At 42.4% G+C, this 20,206-nt stretch overlaps 2 protein-coding genes across 7 annotated transcripts; both read left to right on the forward strand.

The window, feature by feature from the left end:
- Positions 1 to 8,897: 8,897 nt before the first annotated feature.
- LOC135648363 (GATA transcription factor 8-like) lies at positions 8,898 to 11,850 on the forward strand. Of its 3 annotated transcripts, none has more exons than XM_065165997.1 (3): positions 8,898 to 9,178; positions 10,005 to 10,263; positions 10,619 to 11,850. In XM_065165997.1, exons 2-3 carry the CDS (start codon positions 10,033 to 10,035, stop codon positions 11,486 to 11,488), a joined length of 1,101 nt encoding a protein of 366 aa, XP_065022069.1. In that variant the 5' UTR covers positions 8,898 to 9,178; positions 10,005 to 10,032; the 3' UTR covers positions 11,489 to 11,850. The 3 variants fall into 3 exon arrangements, with proteins under 3 accessions (XP_065022069.1, XP_065022067.1, XP_065022068.1); XM_065165995.1 differs by having other exon boundaries at positions 8,901 to 9,178; positions 10,595 to 11,850; XM_065165996.1 differs by lacking the exon at positions 8,898 to 9,178 and having other exon boundaries at positions 9,188 to 10,263; positions 10,595 to 11,850.
- Positions 11,851 to 14,818: 2,968 nt separating this feature from the next.
- LOC103998566 (uncharacterized) lies at positions 14,819 to 19,389 on the forward strand. Of its 4 annotated transcripts, none has more exons than XM_065167789.1 (5): positions 14,819 to 15,032; positions 15,207 to 15,713; positions 16,149 to 17,272; positions 17,376 to 18,046; positions 18,123 to 19,388. In XM_065167789.1, exons 3-5 carry the CDS (start codon positions 16,233 to 16,235, stop codon positions 19,139 to 19,141), a joined length of 2,730 nt encoding a protein of 909 aa, XP_065023861.1. In that variant the 5' UTR covers positions 14,819 to 15,032; positions 15,207 to 15,713; positions 16,149 to 16,232; the 3' UTR covers positions 19,142 to 19,388. The 4 variants fall into 4 exon arrangements, with proteins under 4 accessions (XP_065023861.1, XP_065023863.1, XP_009418335.2 ...); XM_009420060.3 differs by lacking the exon at positions 14,819 to 15,032 and adding an exon at positions 15,034 to 15,157 and having other exon boundaries at positions 15,241 to 15,713; XM_065167791.1 differs by lacking the exon at positions 15,207 to 15,713.
- Positions 19,390 to 20,206: the final 817 nt, after the last annotated feature.

The following is a 20,206-nucleotide window of genomic DNA, read 5'->3' on the forward strand; positions in this document are numbered from 1 at the left end:
CGGAAGAGAGTGGCCGACGAGGAGGGTCGCTTCATCGGAACTCACATGGTTTTCAAGTTGTTCGTGTATTAGTGAGTTGAAATGTCGCCATAATGAATCAAAGAGAGTATGATAAATTAGAATATAAATGGATTATCGAAAACAAAAAAAAAAATCAATATTAATTATGTACCAAAATATGAATGTTTTTCGAAATGTTGATGAAGAAGACAACTAATGTAAGGTTTGACTATCTAATTAATTTTAATGATATATGCATGTCATCATGAAGTATCATGTCGTCCTCTTATAACCCTTATGGGGAACTTTTCAGGTTCTTCAAGATCAACAAGTTTAGCAGTGACGGCAAGAACAAGCTTTTCATCGTCAATAGCAAGTCCTCAATTGTCGGTAGGGACTACATCATGATGAGTCTATTTCTCTAGAGGTTTCAATCTGCATGTAAAAAAATAAGATAACTAAGATTAACATCCAAAGTTTGAATGACTCTTATTACATGATTATGATAGGATCTGAACCATTATAATTAATAGTAACGAGAATATAATAAACGTGTGAGAATTTTTGTCAGTGAAGATTATTAATTCCATGCATTAATAGATAGGTTATAAAGGAATCAATTGAATTATCATTTATGGTGAATTTGTTGACACACTCTTGATTGTGAAAAGACAACATATGGATAATTTAGGTTTGGGTAATTGACTTCTCTCCATCCATGCATTTTTATTTTCTTACATTAAATTGTTGACTAAATGATCTTGAAACTGCAGAGGTTAGGCCAAAGCACGATGCGAAAACGATCGAGAGAGAAAATAAAATTTCAAACCCATTTTCTCACGGTTAAATCTATGTATGTGGAACAAAGGTGAGGTGTTTGTCTACCAAATCCGAAAAGCTCTCCCATTTCTAAGTGGAGCCAAATCAACCCAAGAGTTTATTGAATATATGTCTGCTTTTAAGCCTAAATTGGACCGATTTAGCTAAATAAAACCTGCAAGGCATTTGCCGAAATATGACAAGGACTGCAGTAAGGTATTACAGGTTGTCAGTAATGTCCTAAAAGTCAAAATGTTCGTAATATGACTGGCTTAAATGGACAGGATTTTGTCAGGTCATGAACCGGGTTGGGTCAAACCGAATTAGGCCTGGGCTCGACCGCATGTGTATTGGGTTCTGACCCAACTTCTACGTGCATGCACACCTCGTCTTGTCTGCACTAAGTCTCTATACGCATCGCCATCAGATTGAGACTTCTCATTCGGCTGGCTTTGACCCAAGTTCCCAAATTTCCAACCCAATCTGACCTAACAATCGAATTGAGTCGGGCCGCATATACTACTTGAGCCGAACACGCAACGTTGCCGGTCGTGTACGGAACCGACCCACCACAATAAAAAAATCACCTCGTAAATTTCCAGCAGACTTTGCAGCTATTTTTTCAATATAAAAATAATATTTTAAAAAAACTTTTTTTAAATTTTTTTTCTCAAAAAATGTTCATAATTTTTAAAACTCCTTAATGATATTTTTATTTTTATTAGGGATGTTAGAAATCAAATCTAAAAACAGAATGAAACCAAATTAGTTCATCAATAGTTTGAATGATTTTGATTGAATCGATTTTAATTTTAAAAAAATTATTCTAATTGAGTTCATTATATTAAGATTTTAATCGTTCCAATTCATTATAATTTCAAATGTCACAAATTTACAAATGAGGTAGCCCTAATTTTTCTAGGACACTTGTCCGAAAAACTCTAAAAAGAAATATCTTTTCGAAAATTCGCCCTTATATATATATATATATATATATATATATATATATATATATATATATATATATATATATATATATATATATATATATATATATATATATATATATAAGGTTTGTCACGTGCGAGGCAGGTGGGATGGAAATCATGACCGACGAGATCACGTGGCCATCGCTCCGCACCGACGCTCGTCTCCGGAGTCTCGTGTTCCGACCGAGCGACCCAACACGGCGGGAGGCTCCCTCTTTGGTTCGCAGCCGCGGGTCCCACGATCCAGAACCCGCAAATAGCATAAGATCAGTGAATTGTGCCCGAGTTCGGATGGCCTCGACTTGTCGTCATGTTCCATGAGCTGCAGCCGGTCACCCTGTCGGCACTGCCCCCCTCCCGTGTCGGTCGCCGACGCTGCAGTATATATATATATGTCCACACGGTATTCTCGTCCATCGTCACGGTTGACGGCATCCACGTGTTTGCCTTGGGATGAGGAGGTGAGGAGACATCGTTGGTGTGATCACCACCAAGGACACATAGCTAAATAAATAAAGAGCATTTTACTGGAAAAAATATTCATTAATTTATTTATTTTTTCGATTGACACCTGTGGAGATATTTTTTAATGACAGAAAAAATATATAAATAAAATTTAATTAAAATTACAGATTTTTTTGAGATAAATTCTATCACCGAGTTTAACTAAGCATAATTTACTTTAATTTCGAATATAATTAGATCAATTTTTACTAAATAAATTCAAACTATTACAGTAAAATTTTAAAAATTAATATTGTGATAGAGCGTAATTTTTATCAATTTTACTAAATCAACTTAAGCTTTCACCGAACAAGTAAGACATAAATATAAGATTATTAATATTATTTTTTTAATAATTTTTTTGATAATAAATTATTAAAATTAAATATGTTTTGTGATGGAATGTGAGTTAGTGTAACTCGGTAAACTTTCATTAAATTAATTTAAATTTTTATTAAGATACTGAAGATTAATATTTTTTAAAAAATATATAATTATAAATAAAATTATATCTGCCTTCCGTGATTATTCACTCTTTATTTATTTATTTTCTGCAAATCGGTCAATCTGTCTTGTTCCAGAAAAAAGAATGCATAAATTATATATGATGGGTGTTGTTGCATAATTCGATCGTACAATAATCTAGGTCTAATAATTCAGCATTTCTGTCAAAGAACCCTTGCTGTGGAGCAATCTAGACGACAAGGTTAGAGTACCAAAGATATTAAAAATGGTGATCTAAAAGCTTGATCAGTGCTAATAGAGCTTCTCCACCAATCAATCATGCATTGCAGATCGACGATGATTTGAGATGAGAGTGATAGGAAACGTGTGTGTGTTCCAAAACTAGTTAACGATCAACTATTATTTGTTCTATTTATGTTTCTACATCTCCGAATCAAGTATTATCGAGTATGAAGTTACCATCGTTCGCTTATTGACGAAACCGTTATTAGTTTCGATTTCGAGTAATCTAACGTCAAGATTGTCCATTACTGCCACCGTAGTATGCCGTACAACATGAAGGTAATGATGGTTTGACTTCAGTGGTCGGAGATCACTGTCGATGAGCCTAGCCTACTACACATTGAATCACCCGTTACAAAGCATATATTAAGAAACCCGTTAGAACAGATAAATAAATAAAAGAAAAAACCTTCTTGTTAAGAAATCTGGTTAAATAATATGTGATTAAAATAAAAAATCAAAATCAGAAGGAATTCAAAAGATCTCTTCATGTATATTTAATTAAAAAAATTAAGATACATTCGAGAATGAATTATTATTCTATGAGAACGATAATGAAGAATCATTGTAGATGTTCAGTATATATAAAAAAGAAAAAGAAAATTTTATAGTAAAAAATTAAAAATAGAACATTTAGCCAATTTGTGGGTGCTTAAAGCTTTTTCCTTTTTTTTTTTTTTTGAGAAATTTAGTCGACTTCAATTTCAAATTCAGAAAGCAAATGAAGTATATGCATTTGATTTGAAGACGCCGTTCATAACCTAGCAGTCATGCTCGACTGAATCCGATTCAGTGCAAGCCAACTAATCAATAATTCGCTAACCCGTCCAGTTACAACCCACTTTCTACCTGTCCTTCGATTGGTTGAAGGTGGACGCACATCCCGAAAGCGAGGGCGAAATCGCGTGTCCACCGACGGAACATGAGCACATCGGCACGAGTTAAGAGGAGAGGGGGAAGCGCGCGCGGGGGAATCCCGTGAGCGGAGCCGCGTGGTTTGTGGCTGTGATCGAGCTGGCCACATCGTGCGCGCGTCCGTCTACGTGTTGGCGGTAGCAGACCAAAGGAATTTGACCCAGCGTAGCGGTGGGCCCCACTCGACTTCGACTCGGTCACGTAGAAGACTAAGACCACAGCGGCTTCAGACGAAGCGAAGATGCACACCAAGCGTTTGATGTATTGCGATGGAGCGCGGCACACATGTGAGAAAGAGCAGGGAAGTATTCAATCGATTGCTTGCATGCACGTCGAGACTTCCCCTTCCTGGAAAGCGCCACTTCCGGTCCCGCCATTCCCGCCGGATCCACCGTCGTCCCTAGACCAACGGCGACCACCCTAATCACAAAGATCCAAAATACCACCGAATGCATGCTCCATTTCACGGCGTTATATATCTATCTACATGATGCCGTGGTTATCCGATGTTGCGAAAAGGAATAAAGAAAGAACTAAAGGGTGAGACATGTACATCTTACATCTACCACGAAGGCAAGGCAGCAGCAGCAGAGAACGTGAGGCCATGAGGGTTGGGAGAGACAGCCAAGCGAAAATGAGCTTGCAACCACATGACGCCGAGGGAGGGAGGTGGGTGCGCAATAATAAACGACGTCTTAGCTTCTTCCTCCGTGGTCAGCTAAACAGCATCATGCTTACTTCATTTCACACGGAGAATCCAAGTTTACGACGACTTTTACTAGGGTGGGGAAGCATGTGTTGTGTCTCCCTCTCTAAGTATATAACAATAACATAGAACAATAATGCTGGCCAAGATCATGGAGGAGTCTTTGAACTCTTTCCTGCTCGCACTCGAAGCCGAAGCCATGATGGTTAAGGTTCTGCTTAACAGTCGCATCGCATGTAGTGCACAGTGACACCTTTGTTTCTCTCTGCCGGCAATGCTGACGGGGGTGGTAACTAAGGGTGCAATCTGTTCACGGTCGCCACAAAATGATTCGTGTTGCTAATGTTCTTGGCTTTGTAAAAAAGCAAAATAAAAAAAATATATGAATATATATATATATATATATAAACCAGAAATAAAAGTCTGCAGAATGCATAGGAAAATATGTAAAACGATGCAAGAGTTTTGGGGAGTGGATATTGGCTTTTATGGTGGTAGATGCAAGAAACTATTAATTTGACCATCAATAAAATAATCACAGTTTCCGGCAAAAAAAATAATATCTATCTTTTTCTAAAAAAAAATTCAACCGTCACTTTGTTTTTTGGTGTAAAATCAATTATCATGAATTTGAGAAAAATATTTCATAGTTTATTATATAGAAGTGAAGCTTATAATTCACCTTCTGTGTGACAAATTTGTGACACAAATTTCATATTCATAAACAATCATACACATTTTTAAGTAACCATTTGTTAGTGTGAGCATGTTTATTCAGAACCATAAGGTCATGTTTGCGTGTGTCTCATGGAAGAAAATTAGTCATTTGACACGTAAATTATGAAGATAATAGTTATGTGAAATCGACGTTTAAAACGTTAACATTTTCAGCTTCGTGAATTATTTCCAACATGGCGAATTTACACCGTCTCTACATAGGTTTACACACTTTACAACTCGTTGGTATATATTATGTATGAGCTGAACTATGTGGTTACTTTACACCGTCTCTACATAGGTTTACACACTTTACAACTCGTTGTGGATCTAAAGAAAAAAATTATTATTTACTCAACATTATTGTATATGTCTAAAATGTACCAAAATGATAATAAATACATCCAAACTATGTGAATAATAAGATAATTTATTGTGATTTAATTACCTTAACTCATTTTATATAATCTGATAAAAATTAAAAGTTACTTGTGATTATATTGATTATTTTAGATTTTAAAATAATTTAATTGTGCTAAAATTTGTGTCGTTATGTAATCTAAATTAAGCTATAGAATTTATAATATTTTGTGTTAAAATTAAAATTTTATTTCCCAAGTTTAACTTTTTTTTTTAATTTTTTAATTCAGAAAATTTTGAACCGAGTCGAAAATTGTTGAGACTAACATAAGAAGTAGCCAAGAAACAAAAAAAAAGGATGAAAAAAATGTGCAATATTTCAGAGGTAAAACTAGAAGATGCCATCTACAGAGTTCTCGATTCGTCTATGGTTAAAAAAAATTGAAAATCAATATTTTTATTCTGATAATTCGTCCTTTTTTTTCCATAAAAAAGAAAATGCCAATTACAAATAATGGAGTATCAAAATGTAAATAATAAATAGTACAAAAAAAATTGACTTGAGAAGGTAATAGTGTCACCGTATGTGTACGGCTAACAACACTCTTCCAGGTTAAATTATTCCCTTCTGTCTGTGTATTGTCTGTCATCTTCTTCGGAATACCTCACACCATCTTTCGTGTAGTTTAATTCTCGTTTGTTATGACCAATTAAATCCTCCTCCTCCTCCACAGCAGGAGCAGGTAGCAAGCTAGAAGACCACCTCCCGATCACCATTTCTACTTGCTTTTACCAACAACTGGATCTGCTAAAAACACAGTCTTGCAGATCATGTGGGCAGTGGATTTCTCGTTTCCATGCTCTCTTTATTTTTCTCCTTTCATTTTTTTGCTGTAGAGAGAGAGAGAGAGAGAGAGAGAGAGAGAGAGAGGCAGAGTGAAAAGGAAGGAATCGGTGCAAGGAGTACAACTCAAGTTAATCAAAAGATGGTGGAAGATGGGAGGGGCCATCATTCCAAGAAGAGCAAACCACCGTCGGTTGTGCGGTCACTTTACCACCCTTTCCATCTCTCTCTCTCTCTCTCTCTCTCTCTCTCTCTCTCTCTCTCTCTCCTTTTCCTTTACACTTCACCTCCTCAGCTCATTCTATATTGCAGTGAGGTGATAAATCTAAGGGGATGTACCAGCAGCAAGTGTTAGCAACATTAATGCTGTGTCCTCCTCTCACATGGAGTCGCGAGCAACGTGATCCCCTCACATGGATCATCACACACCCAAGTTTCCATTTTCTTATCTTCGAATAGATCTTCATCGGAGATCACCACAGCTTCGATTTTCTATGTGTAGGGCCAGTGAGTTCAATTCCTACTGTGTTGCTTCAATTTGACTTCCGTAAACAGGGAGCAATTCGGTTGCCTGGTGAATGTCTCACTAGGCGGTGGTTAATTAAGCATTATTGGCTTCTTCTTCCCACGTGACATGTAGGGAAAAGAGTGTGCAACTGAAGACATGGTTCGTACGACCATCCACATGAAACTGCCATACTGCTGCTAAGAAGAAGAAGAAGAAGAAGAAGAAGAAGAAGAAGAAGAAGAAGAAGAAGAGAATAAAATATACTTGTGTATATTATTGCTCAATGTGCAAGTCCACCACATGAGCATCACCTATACCACTCGGTTCTTCTGCTCTACAGATGTACAGATCATAGGGTTGAAGATGTTTATCGTTGACTAAGTTCTTGTTTGACCAAGACCGACACTGTGCCTTAGAGGCGAAACCAAGTGCTTTAGAAGAGCATAATGGTACAGCAGTGGTGCGTCCCAAAGATTCCTGTTATGATCTCAATATGCCAAGGTTAAATGCCACCGTGACAGCAAATGATTCACTGGACTATTGCAAAGATGCTTCGGCAGTCACCGGTGCATCTTTTTTAACACTTCTCTTTACCTATAGAAGAGACTACAAATATTTCCTTAGTAATTACCACCAACAGGCATACATCTTCCATTTTTTAGTTTCAGATCTCCCTAAAAAAAATATATTTTCTGTATTTATTTGTACCTTATATTCCACAATATAGCTAGCTGAATATTAGACTTTGACAAACCAAAATTAGACCTTGTTGTGAAATATCTGTGTAATTTTGTGAACTCCCTAATAGATAGTATTTGAAGGAATTGAACACTTCTTTTCCAAGAAAAAATTACAGATGCGTCACACCCTTTGATTGTGACTGATTCAGCATCCTGACAATGGAGCAGGAAGAAAATAACCTGCCAAGTATCACTGCAACATAATGAGTCAGGCGAAATGGGTTAGGAACTTTGGCAACACAGTCATTTTTGGGTAAAGAAGCAACGCATTTAAACTTGGGTTGAAGTATTTCTCAAGCAAGAAGAAAGTAACTTAGATAAAAGAGACGGCTTCTGAATACAACACTTGGAAGTTTACCAAGTATCAGCACACCATTTTGGCTGGAATTATGTGCAAACATGAGGAGCAGGAACCGGTCCTCAGTCCAGCTTAGGCAACAGTAGCCATCACCACGTCTTCGGGTTCCAATTGCACCATGAGAAAAAGAAAAGATCACACCGACGAAACGCGCCGACAGTTTGATTTCAGCTGTAAATGCTTTTTCTAAAGGGCTCGCTGATCACAAGCCTGTGTGCAGTCCCACCCACCTTATTTTACCTTCCTTTTTTCTCGATTTTTTCTGCTACTACTATATTACGCGTAGTTGCAGCTGTTTCTTTGCTTGTCCTCACGGCAAAGCTCCCAAATCATGAGTCCGGAAGAAGGAGATAGAAGGCAGTAGAGGAGGAGAACATAGAAAACTATTCCGTGAGAGTCAAAACAAGGAGAGAGAGAGAGAGAGAGAGAGAGGAACGGTGAAAGCCATGGCGTGCATGCATGGGTGGGGCGCGGTGCGGTGAGATGCGTGGGTCCCGCGCACAAGGTAGAGAGAGAAAGACGGGCGAGGAGGGAGAGCGAGACAGGGAGAAGCTTAAACGTCACGACAGTGAAGGGCTGGGGGAAGACAGCTAACAATGAGAGAAACAGCCTCACCTACCGTGGCCCCCACCTCCCACCCCCGGCGGGATGCTGCTCGACTACTAAATTAGATTGCATTGTTGTCGATCCATTCTCCACCCTTCTCTCTCTAAACTCCTTTATAGGAGTTCACCCTTCGCCCCCTTTCTCTCTTTCTCCACATCGCAAGTCTCCCACATCAGAATCCCCTCCTCCCCTACCTTTCCTCTTGCTACTGCGAGTCTGTGCACAAGCAGCAGCAGGGGAGCTAAACTAAGAAGCCACTGGCGTGCTGCTGCTGCCGTCTGATCATGGAGTTGGTCCAGTAATCACTGCTCCAGAATTGAAGCTGGTCTCATTACTCTCCTCTCGCTGCAACAATCTTCTACTTGGTGAGGACCTGCACACAGCTGCAGCAATTGAACTCCCACTTATAGTTCCACCCTCGTCATTTCTTTTTCCTTCTCGCTGAGAGCTTAGTTGAGCACAGAACGCACAGATGTCTTCTGCTTCTCGTCCCCCATTCATTTCGAACACAGGAAATTTGTTCTTATTCCTTCTCCCAGCTGAAGCATGCTAAGGAATGAGAGTTTCAGAGTAGAAACAGAGTAATCTCTGCAACCAAGATTGAGTCTCTGTCTCTCACATTTCATCTCCATTATTCTTGTTCTTATAAAAACACCATTCTGTACTCCTTGTTCAAATTGTTCTCCAAGTAATTCTTCCGTTTTTACTCTGTTATTCTTCCTCCCGTCACAACCATTCCTGAATTCCACAGCAGAACATAAATACGAAAAATTACTGCCAAAATGCATACCATTATATGGTTTTTTGGTAATTGGGAACTAGTGGCGATGGGTATTCCACCAACTACCTTTCTTGCCGCCAAGAACAGGCAAGTGACGCATCAAAACCAATCACTGGTTTCCGCGTGGGCGACGCGGTAGTCTTTGTGTAGTCCTCTGTTTCTCGGCCACCGAAACCTTCCCGTTGGTCTCCTCATGCCTAACACCATGAATTGATTCATCGCATATATGCGGTACAGAATAGCGTAAATGATGAGCATAAGAGCACCAACTGCGGATCCAGTGGTTCATTGCCTTCCCCCATCTGCTTTCCGTCGCATTGTGTCATTATTCCTTGTGAGCGTGAATCCGTGCGTACGGCACGCAGGCTTGCTGATACGTTACGTTGGTGCCATGGTGTGTGTGTGTGCAGGTAGAGAGACACGGCCACTGCGAGGCACATGGAGGACGGCTTGGGTGACCTGTTCGATCACATTGAGGACTTGCTCGATTTCCCCGACGACGTGCTGGGGCTGGCGGAGCCCTGCGGCCATAACGGGGGTCTTCTTCTACCTTCCCTTCCTGTGCCCGCTGCCAACGGGCTTCCAGGTGGCGTTGGAGACGACGCGCTCCACGGCTTCACCACCCGAAGCAACAACAAGTTCAGCGGGGAGGAGCACAAACTCGGCTCAGTAAGTAATTTTTGCTAAGAAATAAATTCCTGGTGGAGAAGCACCAAATTTTGGGACATTGCATTTCCTGTTCTGCAAGCCTCTGCAGCACTAATAATTGCATGCATCCCTGTCAATTTGGTAGTACGTCACTTTTCTCATTTTTGGCTGAGCTGAACCAGTAATTCTATCACGCTTTTCTACACAAGTAATATAATTCAGCGTTTTACTAACGTGAAAGAAAGAAGAAAAAGTCAATTCTATTATCAGTTGGTTCGATGTTTTACGCTGTAATCACTGCAGTGTTCACGGAAGTAACGGTACTATATATGCTTATTTGTGGAATGGGCAGTGTGATGAGCTTGACATCGTGCAGCTTGAATGGATGTCCAAATTCCTCGACGACTCTGATTCCTTCTCCCTCGACCTCCCGAGCTGCGACGGCATCAACAACAATGCCAATGGCGAAGACAACGGTGTCCAAACAAAAGCCAGAGGCCACCACTCTTTCTTCCGCACCTCCAGCCCGGTCTCCGTCCTTGAAGCGGACACCATCGGGGGCGGAGGCGGCGGCGACTCCTACTCCTCTTCCTCTTCTTCTTCCTCGACTTCGGCTTCGTACTCTAACCGCGGCAACGATACAACAATACTGCTTCCTCCTCTCAGTCCGCCGGAGCCGCCTTCGGTTTTGGTGGTTCCCGCCCGCGCACGCAGCAAGCGCCCGCGCCCCGCCACCTTCTCGCCTCGTCACCACGTCGCCGCCCCCTACCTGCCACCATCCTCAGACGCGGTCCCCGTCCCCAACCCGCTCTCCGCAGCCACCTCCTCAGACCCCGAGAGCATCGGCGAGACCTGCCCCGCGCCTCCTCCCCCGAAGAAGAAGAAGTGCAAGAAGAAGAGCCCGGCCACGGCCGCGACCGCCGACGGCGAGGAATCGGGGCCGCCTCCCCCGGTGAGGAAGTGCATGCACTGCGAGATACAGAAGACCCCGCAGTGGAGAGCTGGCCCAATGGGGCCTAAGACTCTCTGCAACGCCTGCGGCGTCCGGTACAAGTCCGGGCGGCTCTTCCCGGAGTACCGCCCCGCCGCCAGTCCCACCTTCGTCCCATCCATCCACTCCAACTCCCACAAGAAGGTGGTCGAAATGCGCATCAATGCGAGCCAGAAGTGCGCCACCGAGGGCGCTGCCACATCCTCCTCCTCCGACGGCTGCGATCTCCTCGAGTACATTCGCCGGCGGGAGTGAGAAGACGAAGACGAAGTCGAAGGAGAATAAACATGTTTGGCGTTCCTTGTGTTCCCCTGTTTTAGAAGTCAACCTGGTGGTTTCTGATATCACTCATGTTGTTATCTTTCCCCTTAAAATTTTGTACAGAGGAGGGAGAGGAGGAGGAGGAGGCTGGGGAGGGGAAAGATACAAAGGTTAGAGAAGCCATAGGCAAACTACTATAGGTAGGATGTAGTCTACAGAGAAGAAAATGCAAGACAATTAGTTGTTTTGTTAGATTCCAAGAGAGAGAGAGAGAGAGAGAGAGGTGGCTACTGATGGGGAGTCTAGTTTGATTGTTGGAGCTTGGTGTATTGAATACATTTTGCAGTTGCAGTTGATTGATTGATGTTTACTAGGAAAATTATAAAAATCTAAATTCTCAAGGATATCTAATCCTTAACTCTATAATATGAACCGACGCATTTTCGATATATTTATTTATCAATTATTCATCAACGATATGAAAATTTATTCCTTGGTATTATAATGTTATTTCATACCAATATAAGATTAGATGAGGTTTTTGAGTAATAATAATATAATGATAGGTGTAATTCATTCATCCGATTGTTGTTAGCGAACAAATATATCGTGGTCGGTGAGTCAGTATGGCTAAGTTCGTGAGTTGATGTTGGGAGCCTACTGTGGGGTGATCTAGATGATGAGGAGGTCGGGTCCTCGGGAAGGAGTGCTGTTGGCGTTGGTCGAGATCGAAGCCGGTTAACAACTCTACTTTGTCGAGCTGTTGGCGCTCCCGTGCCTAGTCCCTTGCCATCAACAAGTAGTCGCCCTCCTGCAAAAATAGCTTTCGTCGAGTGGTCCCCAGCTGTGGCCCATCCGACGAGCAAGTTAGTAACGAGAGGGATTATTTTTCTTTTTTCCTTTTGTTTTTTGCCTCTCTCTAGCCGGAGGCCGGCCAAGGGTTTTATACTATGGTGCGATGGTTGATGGTGCGTTGATTCGGCATCGCCGTCGACCCATGAGGAATGGGACGACTCTTTTGATCGGTTGCCATTTCGGGACGTGTAGAGCGACGTCAAACGGCATCGCCCTGAGCTCCCGGGATGGGACGTGTGGCATATCTTCTTGGTACGAGCTCTCGGGACGGAACGTATGGCGTAGGGCTTTGACTTGACGTGCTGTGTCGACTGTGACATGTTCAGGCTGCCAAAATATACCGTATCAATTGTGCAATCAAGAAATACACATTTTGGATTTGCTATCTCTATTTATATCTTATTGATGTCTCTAATAGTTTATTATTATTATTTTTATACATTTTGAGTTAACCAGTTTAGTAAGAAATTTACTCTTTATTGAGTTTTGGAGGGGTTCTTTTCTTGAAGGTATAATACACAAATTATTACTATATTTCACTATGTTTATAGGCAAAAGAATGATTTTCTTGGGTGAAGTCTTTTCCTTATGCCACATATCTATCTGCTCATTTAAAATTGTGTATCTAATGTATGATTGTGCATAAAAATACCTAACATCTCATTCTTGGCTCAATCATTTAGGAAGGTTTGGTCATTTTCCAGTAGATGATATTGACCAATGACATAAATTCAAAGAAAGTAGATCCAAATGCCTAATAACCCTATAGCATCATCTTATTCATCATGGTGTTCTTGATAACAATTTTAGGTGCTTGCTATTGACAATTGTTTCTTGAACTCTATTATGGAAAGGTCTACTATGGGGATTTAAAATGTGATTGAAAACATAATTTTGATTTATAGAATGTTGTTTATTAAATGAAATTTTACTTAGCTTGGATCAAATTAGTCCAAGATTCTACAATACTTATATTGGTAGACCAACATAACATCACTCCGAATAATAATATGATATTTACCCTTAATCCTAGATTGATATGACGATGATTAGATCAAAGATAGACTTGATCTCTATATCAATATCAATAAGGTTGAGCTACAAAACGTAATAATATATCATAACCTATTCTTTGGTTATTTGCAGACTCCAAAATCCTCGTATTGTTTTGATGCTGTTTTTGTGATAATTTTTTGATCGTTTTTCCATGGTTCTCATCTAGAGTTTATTCTTCGAATGCTCGCTCTCAGGTGTTGGTCCAGCTCTCTCTCTCTCTCTCTCTCTCTCGACAAGCTTTTTGTGGGCCAGCTGGATCTTTCAAGTCAATTGTTCATCGCTTCTGTGGAACCCTTGCAACCCACCATTGTCCAGATGACATTGCCATGAATCTTTCTACTCCAATAGTAGTCTGCAGGAACTGTTCTTTCTCTCAGAGACGCCAATGGAAGCTTTGAGCTGCCATCTTCAATGGACTACAGAGGAACTGGACGAGGGTTTCAGTCGTATCAATATATTGGTTGAACTTATCAGAATGATGTAATATCTGTAAAAGTGCCTTGCGGTACAACATTACGTCTTAGGTGCCATTCCACCGATCTATACAACAAGGAAGGTGGTGGAGAAGGAAGGAAGTCGTCTGCGACAGGCGGAGAAGCCCTGCAAATTGACCTTTGCATCAATGGTATGAGGGAACCGTTCTTCTCCCACTACATGAGCAGATGGAGTGAGAGAAACAAATGTTGTGAAGATTCTAGCAGATGCATGTTTGACTGCCATAGCACGTTGAACGCCTTGTACAAAACAGGGATGAGAAAACAGCTGGTGCCTCTGTTTCATAAGATATCTCTGCTCCCTCTTCGAGGGTGTAGAACGCAGTAGCCTTACCATCGTGCAAGGCACGAACTCTGCATTTGTTTGAATTGGCCACTGCTTAATAGACTAAGCAGTCCAAGAACTATCAACTCTGCTCTCTCTCTCTCTCTCTCTCTCTCTCTTCGCAGGAATACACCATGTGCAGCGGTGTTGAATTAGAATCCTTTGGCGACCGGACATAAGGGTGTTTAGTGGTAGTCTTAGTTGCTACACTGAAGAAATTAGAGGGATTAGAATAGACCAAATCACTTAACCCAAGACTTTCTCATTGAGTTGTGCGTATGGTGTAGGCGACGACTCGTTGCATTCGGTAGTCTAAGAGCTGTCACAAGTGTTGACCTTGTATTGCAACGCATGATATGGGAATCTAAGTTCAAATTATCGGACATTTGTGCATCAAAATATTCTAGTTCTTGAATGACATGGTCAATAAAATTCTAAGATTAGTCCCCACATTGTTGAGATTGTAAGGAATGAGCAATTAGATTATCCCCAGCACAATGTCAACCATTTCCAACTCATCCCCATGCGCTGCTTCTTGTTCTCCCATTAGCAGATAAAATTCCAATCAAGTCACCACTGTTTGCATGTCTGCAACTCCAGTTGAAGACTACCTCTTTGTCTCTCTTCCTCCACTTGCCCTGTTTGGCACAAGGCATTACAGCAAGGAGATGTAGATTGCGAGTCATTGAACCCATCGCTTTCCTCTATAAATATGTGCCACTAATCTTTGCAGCACCAACTAAGGTCTCTGGGATCCATCAATGGCGGTGGCCTAGCTTCTCTGCCTTCCCTGCTCACTTTCTTCAAGGTACGACGCAATTTGACGTTGCGGATTCTTTTGGGCGTTCGTAAACTATGTGTTCTTCAGTTTATGTGGATTCGCGAGGCAATTAGTTTGGGGCGTTTCGCGATTTGAGTTTCCTCCAATTTAAGGTTCGAGCAAACATAACACGTAGCACATTTCTTATTCTTCGCTGCACAGTGGTCAAAGGAACCAGCGAAATCTTCTTGCGCAGGTTCTCCCTGTTTTCAATGAGAAGATAAGTTGTCTGCTAATAGTTCATGGAGAAAGAAAGATTTCAAGTAGACTTGGGATAAAGACACAGAGAAACATATAAGAAGAAGTGAGCACTTAGAGGGGTGGCGAGTTGTCGAGGGTTGTGCGTCCCCCCTATTCCGCGGCTCCAAAACCGGCTTTTAATGGTGTCGGGGGTGAGCAAATGAATGAGAAGAAGTGAAGGTAACGCCTTCGGCCTCTGTACGAGCCATGTGAACACTCCTCTGATATCAGTACCCTTCCTTCCATCTTCGATCTCTTGCAGTATTCTTAAGCAAAACGAAGAAGAAAGGCCACCGCGTCTCTGTAGAAAGAAACACATCTCAGTATGATTTCATTCTGAGTTCTCCTGATTTGCTTAATCTCCTTCCTTTCAGGCTCCGAAGCCTATTCGGAGATTTGTAGCTCCATTGGATTCTGCTTCGCCATTGTGTATGACTCTGCTACCTTCATTTTCGTGAATACATGCCTTCTGTGGATGATCTCTTACTAGTTCAAATGGTAATGGTTAATCTCATAGCTTGTACCAAAGATTCTTTAAGACACAGCAGCAGAAACCAGTGTTCGCTCCATGAGCTGGAGATTACTGGGAGCCAGTGAAGATACTTTCCTCTCACCTAGATTCCATGTTTAAAATCTTTCCATTCCGATTTTAGTATGCATTTTTTACTTAATATTTCTTTCCTTCGTACGTGTGATTGCCCAAAAAGAGCTCTAAGCTTTCGGAATTCCTATATTTGCACCTTTTTCTTCCTCTCGCTTATAACAGAATTTGTATACATAAGGTATTATTTAGCTACTGATTTCCTAATAGAGACTAATCAATAGCGACTTTCTGTGCTCATCATGATTTGTGTCCCGTTTCAGATCTCCCACTGCTCTCAAGATCGCTGCTTTGATAGGGGATTATTACGGGGTCCAAACACGAGAAGCGGAGACTTGTTGGAGGGGATGCTCAACGACTATGTCGCTGGCAAGTCTTCGGCCAAGATGAGGGCTCCTAAGATTGCCTCCTCTAGCCTTGTTGCGACGCTCACCTGCCTCCAGTTCGCCTTCGCCATGTACGCCACCTTCCTCCTCTACTACATGAGCCCCTCCGTCGACCTGCGCAGCAAGGCGGACTTCTCCTGGGCCACCCGCATCGCCCAGCACTGGAAGCAATTCATCGGCCACCCGCATGTGATGTCGAGCATCCAAGACATCCCCGCCGTCGTCGACTCGCCCGCTGCGGTCTGCGAGTTCGAACAGATTGATTTCTCGCAGAAGAAATCGGACGACGCACTGATGATCAAGCTGAAGAGGGAGCTCTACGACGAGGTGTTGGCGTTCCAGAAGGCAAACTCGGGGACCGAGTCCCTCGCGGAGCTCACGAGGATGAAGTCCAAGTGGAGCCGCGGCGGCCCCAACATCCCCAAGATCACTGTGATCTTGAACCATTTCAAGAGGAAGACGCTGTGTGCTCAGCTGGATTCGTTGCTGAACCAGACACTGCCGTTTCATCATCTCTGGGTGCTCTCTTTCGGCAGCCCAAACGAGGTCTCACTGAGACGAATCGTGGAGAGCTACAACAATTCGAGGATCAGCTTCATCAGTTCAAGCTACGACTTCAAGTACTACGGGAGGTTTCAGATGGCCCTACAGACTGAAGCCGACTTCGTGTATATTCTGGATGACGACATGATTCCTGGCAAGAAGATGCTGGAGATACTGTCCCATGTCGGAGGGACAGACAAGTACAGGAACTCGGTTCTCGGCAGCATCGGAAGGATCTTGCCTTTCCGGCAGAAGGACTTCACATTTCCAAGTTACAGGAAGTTCCTGTCTAAGGAAGCAGGACTGTATCTTCCCGATCCTGCTTACGATATCACCGTCGAAAGGATCGTGCAGGTTGACTTCTTGTCAAGTTCTTGGTTTCTGTCCGCAGATCTCGTCAAGACGTTGTTCGTGGAGACGCCATTTACTTTCATGACCGGTGAAGACCTGCATCTCAGGTTGTTCCTCGCCGTTAACTCTGTGAAGCACAAATACAGATTCAGAGGGTTTTTTGTACAGAATTATACTCCATAGATTCACATAATATTTGCTTTCGTGCAGCTATCAGCTTCGGAAGTACAGAGACGCAGGATCGTACGTGCTGCCCATAGATCCCAGTGACAAGGACACATGGGGTGACAGTGAGCACAGACTCGCATATGTTTCCGAGACCACCGTCATCTTCAAGGATGTTGTCCGAGTCCGGGATGACCAATGGTGGCGTGCCTTGTCCGCCGGTTATGTCACTCAGTGGGCTGCCATGTACCCTCAGAAAATAGACGCTCTGTTCTACGCCCATTCCCTCGGTGAAGTGAGAGCCCTTGCCCCTCTTCTCGAGAAGTTCCGTACGACTGTAGGAAGGAAAGCCTACATCGTCGTCTCCGGTGGGAGTTTCTGCTCTTGCCAAGAAGCTGTGACTGTTCTCAGGTGGCCGGAGAACGTTTGCAGGGAGAGGAGGTTCAAGATCTTCGACCTGGAAATCGGAGCGATCTCAGGGGCGTCGAACTCGGAGGTTCCGGTGGTGCAGGCGGTGTACTCCAGCCTGAAGGGGCTTCTCAAGATCCACAACCCAAGTTTGCTGATCGCAGTCGATGATGTCGATCAAAAAGTGAAGAACGCGCTAAAGATGGCTGCCGAGGGCACTGCAAACGTCACCGCTCTGGTTCTTCTTCCCAGGGCTGCTGTGCCAAAGGTTCTATGGATGGCTGATCTGCGACCGATTGCATTGCCGAGTAAGACCTCTCGATCGCTCACTGTTAGCAGCAGCGTCTGTTCTGGAACTTAGCACTAGATTCATGAGCGTTGCAGGTTGGAACCGGATGCGGATCACTGTGAACGTCATCACCCAGAACCGTGCAACCTCTCTTCGGAGACTTCTTGGATCTCTCCAGAATGCGTATTATCTCGGCGACGAGGTGCGTCTCAGCTTCAACATGGACAGCAAGGTCGACCAGGAGACGCTCAAGGTGGTCGGGTCCTTTCGATGGGCACAGGGGCCAAAGTTCATTCGCCGTAGGATCATCCATGGCGGGCTGATCCGAGCCGTGAGCGAGAGCTGGTACCCCTCCGACGACGACGACTTCGGCCTCCTGCTCGAAGATGACATCGAGGTCTCTCCCTACTACTACGTGTGGATCAAGTACGCACTGTTGTCCTACCACTACGACCCCCAAGTCTCCCTCCCGGAGCTCGCATCCATCTCCCTGTACACACCCCGGCTGGTGGAGGTGGTGAAAGAGAGGCCCAAATGGAACGCCACCGAGTTCTTCAAGAAGATCCACCCCAACACACCGTATCTGCACCAGCTCCCCTGCAGTTGGGGGGCCGTGTTCTTCCCCAAGCACTGGAGGGAGTTCTACGCCTACATGAACGCAAGGTTCACCGAGGACGCCAAGCAGAACCCGGTGCAGATCCCCAAGTCGAGGACCAACGGGTGGCAGGCGTCGTGGAAGAAGTTTCTCATCGACATGATGTACCTGCGAGGTTACGTCAGCCTCTACCCCAACTTCCCAAACCAAGCAAGCTTCTCGACCAACCACATGGAGCCCGGCGCGCACATCAGCGCAAAGGACAACGTGGTGAAGCATAACAAGGAGGACTTCGAGGTGCCATTGATGAAGGCCGAGTTCACCAAGTTGCTACCTGCAGGGAAGCTGCCTCCGGCTAACAAGTTGCCGGTGCTCAACCTGTTCAACCAGGCGGTGTCTTTGAAAGCCTTGAAGGCAGCGGGTGCGAAGCTTCGGCAGGATCTGATCAGCTGCGACGAGGCGGAGATCGTCACGGTGGATCACAGCACTGGTTTGCCCAGGAATTGCACGAGGTTCTGAATCACGAGTCCGATGTCAACTTTCTGAAGCTATTTGAAGAAGTTGTATGATTTTTTGGTTCTTTTACGAGGGGCTAAATAGCTAATCTGTCATCACAAAAGAGTGACAATTTGATGATTGCTTTTGATGAATGCCATGACATAGCTATTGCTAAATGAATTGTCAAGTGTAGATGTGTTAACACTTTGATGACAAATCGATTTTGTTTGTACATATAAATCTCATGGCATAGCTATTGTTGCTAAGTCGGCTTTTTCGATTCTTGTAATCTCATTTATTACACCTTCAGAATGTTTGGAATGGGTGGCGATATGTTTGGTAGCTCTACCCATTATGGCTGGCTAGAGTGCAGGCCTTCTTCAGTTGGAAGCTACTTCATCATCGCCGTCTCCCAACATTGGATCGGCTTGCGGTGTTGGAAATCTACGAGCTTAAGCTATGCACTTCTTGTAACGTCGATTTTAAATCCATCAAACATATATATTGTTTCATTACTTTGGCTCGTTGGCTTTTTGGTCGGAATTGACTTGACTTACATTTAAAATTTTTAGAATCTTAATTTGATGGCTTTTGCATTAAAGATTACGTTTGCAAATATATTTATACTTTTAATATGTCTTTGGAGACTGAAATGTGCAATCGTGAAATGTTTTGAGAGGTCTGGTTAAATAATATCTTAAAATTTTATTGTAAATATATTATGATTAACATAAATATTATTCGATAAAATTATATTTTAAAAGTCCACTAAATATTTTATGATAAATTTGACCTTCTCATATTTTTAATATTCATTTAAAAATAAATAAATATTTTTTTTATTTAAATTAATAAGTAAATAAATAAAATGAATGAATCTTATAAAAAAAAGTTTCATATGGCTCAAACATATAATAATAAAAAACATAATCATATTATAAATAAATATAAAATAATTTTAAAAAATAATATTAATCATATTGGTTTCTCACTAAATCATTTTGACAATCTTATAATTGTAGATAAAGTCACAAGATACTTTCAAAATTTAAAAATTTATATTCTCATTCTTTAAATATTAAAATA

The sequence above is a fragment of the Musa acuminata genome, chromosome BXJ3-9 (assembly GCF_036884655.1).
Source record: "Musa acuminata AAA Group cultivar baxijiao chromosome BXJ3-9, Cavendish_Baxijiao_AAA, whole genome shotgun sequence".
NCBI lineage: Eukaryota > Viridiplantae > Streptophyta > Magnoliopsida > Zingiberales > Musaceae > Musa > Musa acuminata.